A 4,574-nucleotide genomic window follows, 5' to 3' on the forward strand; every position below is an offset into this window, starting at 1 on the left:
TCTTTCTCTATAAGAAGGCATTGGTGAGCTAAACCTTCGTCCTTACACATCATTTTCCTCTTCTAATCTTCTATTTCTTTTGTTTCTTCTTCTCTCATGGCTACTGCAACATCTCCTATCACGGGAGCTGGACTCAAGCCGGCTGGAATGAAGTGGCCTGAGCAGATTAAGTACGTTCAAGAACTCGCTGAGAGTGGCGTAAAGCTTTTACCACCACAATACATCAAATTTGAGCAAGGCCAAGCCCTGCATGAACCAACCGTGGTGGCGCCACCACAGAAGCTTCCTCCGGTGATAGATATGTTCGACATCAACGGAGCAAGCGGCACTGCCGAAAAGAAAGCCATGCTAGAGATGTTAGGCTCTGCATGCAGGCAGTGGGGAATATTTCAGGTCGTAAACCATGGGATCCCACCCGCTTTGCTAGATGAAGTGAAAAGGGTTTCTAGAGAATTCTTTGATCTTCCCATGGAAGAGAAGCTCAAATATGCAAATAACCCTGTAACATACGAGGGCTATGGAAACCGGACGGGAGTGCAGGAGGGCTCAACCTTGGACTGGAACGATTATTTTTATCACTTCATTCGTCCGTTCTCCGCCATCAACGGACAGAAATCATGGCCTCATCAACCGGAAGAGTACAGGTGAGTAAATTTATTGAACCAGAGAATATCAGGGCTGTTTTGGGTCGGGTCAGGTCGGGTCAACCTATGAGGTCCCGTATAGATCAGGCCGGGGAATGACGTTGCCTGCACCATTTGATTTGTTTTGGTGTTTAGAAATGGGAGAAACGGTTTTTCACGTTTTTGGGAATGGAAAAGATTTTTCTCATTTTTGAGAATAGAAACGGATTTTTTGGTGTTTTGGTGTTTGGTGCTTGGATTTTTCTAAGTTTCATTTGCTTGCAAGTTACAAAAGTTACCAACAATGACGACTACCTTCAAGGATTTTTTGGTGTTTGATAAACGAGTTGCCCTTTGATCGATTTTTTGTCAGGCATTTTCTCAATATTTTGCCCTCAACCTCAACTTGTTTCTAGAAACAGTGAATGAACAGAGAAACATTTGTCATTCACGTTTATTGTATCATAAATTGCCATCAATTTCTATTTATGTTCTTAAAAATGGGTGGAATGAAATGGATTTATCAGACGCTTTTAAAAAAAAACACAGAAACACGTTTTTAAGAACATTATCAAATGGTGTCTTAGGCTTTATGTATATCGTTCCTAGGGATGGCGTGGGCCTAATGGGATGGGTTAATCACTGTGTTTGTCTAATTTGTTCATACGTATCCTATACTTTTGTAATGCCAAGCAAAGCGTATTTATTTATTTTTTTTGGGTAAGATGGTATTTATTTTTCTTAATTATAGAAACTTGTTTTTTGTCAGAAAACAGCTGTAGAATTTGTAATTGCTAAGCAAATGAAACTTTTGAATTTTTTTTTTCTTGGTAAGATGGTATTTATTTTCTTAATTATAGAAACTTGTTTTTTTGGTAGGAAACAACTATAGAAATTTGTAACTTTCAAGCAAATGAAACTTTTGTAACTGCCAAGCACTTATTTTTTGTTCTAACTTTTCAAACTTATCATTTTTTGGAGTTTTTAATTGACAAGCAAATGAATTTAACACCCGTGTCTCTGGTCTTCTTCTTCGTCTTTGATTCCAGCTTCAGTACTGGGTAATTAATCAGTAAAAGGTCTTCTTCGTCTTTGATTCCCGCTCCAGCACTGGTTAATTGTCACCCATGTTCGAATGAGAACCTCGTATCAAGACAATTCCATTCTTGTAAGATTAGTGAATTCCAAGTGTGAATCAAGAATCGTGTTTTTTTTCTATGCGTCATAGATTGGTCTCATTAACCATAGTGAATCAAATTCAACATAATATTTTTGATATAGATTTGGACATGGGACTTGGACCCGATGGGCTACAATATCTCTTGAATCGTAGCATAAGTCGACTTAATCTTACTTGATTGCCTACTGAAAGTCGTGGAACATGCTTGGAAGTTGGAACTTAGTTGATGATCCAATTAATCAAATTCTTATACGTATAATTTATTATTTGTTTTTAATTTATTTCTAATAAGTTTCCCTGACCAAACATTATAAAAAGGTTAGGGGTAAGACCTATCATAAAGACTCGAGATACTATGATGATTCAACCCAAATTTTCCGTATTTCCAGCCTTGAATTATTACTCAGGTGCGCATGGTTTTAGGTAACCGTATTAGTATTGTATCAGCCATATATGAGACCAATTCTGATACTGAACAGATCCAGGATCTGGTATCGGTATCAGAAGGTCCTGTCCTGGATCGGGTATCGGTATCAGAACAGGATAAAATCGTAAAAAGGACCCTTTTTTATTTGAAAAGCAAGGGGTAAATTTACCCGATCCAACCGATATGGGCCCAATCCCATAAGTGTGGGTATGCCTGCTGTTGCTGAGATTAACTTTTGAGTAAAAAAAAACACTCAGTATTAGAGACGGAATTTTTTTTTTTTTTTTTTTTTTTTTTTTTTTACTTATATTGTTAGAGATGGAATTGCATTGCACCAATCCCAATCCCATCTGAGGATTGATTGATGCATGACAAATACCTCTCTCTCTCTCTCTCTCTCTCCATTGTTGGCTCCTCATAACCTCATTTTACCATGGCCAGGACTGTTATCAGTGAATATGGGGAGAAGGTGGTGGAGCTGTGTGAAGCATTGCTGTCAATATTCTCTGAGGACTTGGGACTAGAGAAGAAAGATACCTTGCTTGAGAGTCTTGGTGGGGATGAAGAGCTGGGAGCTGGCTATAGGGTGAACTTTTATCCCAAGTGCCCACAGCCAGAACTTGCACTGGGTTTGTCACCACACACTGATCCGGGAGCCATGACGGTATTGCTACAAGATCAGGTCTCAGGGTTGCAACTCAAGAAGGATGGTGTCTGGATCCCCATTCCTTCCCGCCAAGATGCACTTACTGTTTTGCTTGCTGACCAACTCGAGGTAACAACCTTTGAGGCCTTCCTTGTCTTTGGAAGATCACCAATTACAATTGGTGACATTTGGAAATCACCATTACTTGCCATCCTTGAAAGATCACCAATTACAATTGGTGACATCTGGAATCATCATCACTTGCCTACTGCCACACGCAATTGTTTTTGTGTCCAGCAATTGATGACCAATTTTTTTTTTTTTTTTTATGGCGAAAAGATAAGGTAATTAATTTTTTTACAAATATTTGTTACAACAAGATTTCCCTTTTATAATTTACTTCCTTTTATGGGTGTAGGTGGATCCATGTGATAGCTATGTGACCTCATAACATTTGATTGGCAGAATTTTAACTTGAATTAAACAAGCACTGGAAGTGGTTTAAAAAGTGATTTCAATGTCTCCTAAATCACAAGAATGCCATATTTCTTTATTATACGCATTATGGCATTTTTGTAATTTTCTATTACTTTGAACCCCACTTTCCTTGGTAATTTGAGGGTGAAATTACTAAACCAAATTTATTGCTGGCGTGAAAAGTTGCCTCATAAGTAGTCATTGTTCTATATAAGTGCCCATATATTAGCAGATGGGTTACAAGCAAATTAAACCTAATCTTAAAATTATTTGGATGATACAGATACTCTCAAATGGGATCTACAAAAGCGTGAACCATCGGAGTACCGTGAATAGCAAGAAGGAAAGGATGTCAATAGCTATCTTCATACATCCAGAGGGAAACAAGATGATAGGACCCCTTGAAGAGGTGGTGAAGAAGAGTGGGCGCTCTCCCTTATACAATGAAATGACCTTCAATGAATACCGCATTTTCATCAGAACCTTGGGTCTCAAAGGGCAGGCCATCCTGTCTTCTAGAGTCATCAATACCTGATTCAATGGCGAGGATCATAATTAAACTGATGATTCACCTGCATCCCTATCGAATAAAACTAGTAGAAATGATAATTAGTATGTCGTCTTTGTAAACTTGGAGATCAAGGGCTGGCATGAAAATGAATAAAACTAGTAGATATGATAATTAGTATGTTGTCTTTGTAAACTTGGAGATCAAGGGGTGGCTTGAAGTTATTTTCATCTTTTCTTCTTCTTCTATTGTTATTGTTATTGTCATTGTTATTTGTTATTGTTATAATTATTATTATTATTATTATTTTATTATTATTATTATTTTATTATTATTATTATTATTATTATTTTATTATTATTATTATTATTATTATTATTATTTTAAGGTGACGTCATAAAAATGCGGAAGCAACCTAACAAAGGGCCCTTACCGCCATATTCTATGATCAGATGCACAAAGAAGGAGAGCTCTATATGAAATAAAGAGGATAAGACATTACAAGTTGAGATTAAATCCCCAAAGTGCGCGTCCAAAACCACTATGGAAAAACTTTTAGGGTTCATTGCTAGCCATAGAGGTATAGAAGTGGACCTCACAACGATAAAGACCATCATGTAAGGGTTTGCTTCCGATGTATATGGTTTGGTACAAGAGTTTTTGGGTAAATAGAAAATGAAATCATTTTAGAAATGGGTTTATATATTAAAATT

At 37.2% G+C, this 4,574-nt stretch overlaps 1 protein-coding gene across 1 annotated transcript; it reads left to right on the plus strand.

The window, feature by feature from the left end:
• The first annotated feature begins 32 nt into the window (after positions 1-32).
• On the plus strand, positions 33-4,108 carry LOC122070591 (jasmonate-induced oxygenase 4-like). Its single transcript, XM_042634789.1, has 3 exons — positions 33-644; positions 2,672-3,005; positions 3,637-4,108. The coding sequence occupies exons 1-3, from the start codon at positions 97-99 to the stop codon at positions 3,886-3,888; spliced, it is 1,134 nt and encodes a 377-aa protein (XP_042490723.1). The 5' UTR covers positions 33-96; the 3' UTR covers positions 3,889-4,108.
• The last annotated feature ends 466 nt before the right edge of the window (positions 4,109-4,574 follow it).

This window comes from Macadamia integrifolia, unplaced genomic scaffold, assembly GCF_013358625.1.
Source record: "Macadamia integrifolia cultivar HAES 741 unplaced genomic scaffold, SCU_Mint_v3 scaffold951, whole genome shotgun sequence".
NCBI classification, from domain to species: domain Eukaryota; kingdom Viridiplantae; phylum Streptophyta; class Magnoliopsida; order Proteales; family Proteaceae; genus Macadamia; species Macadamia integrifolia.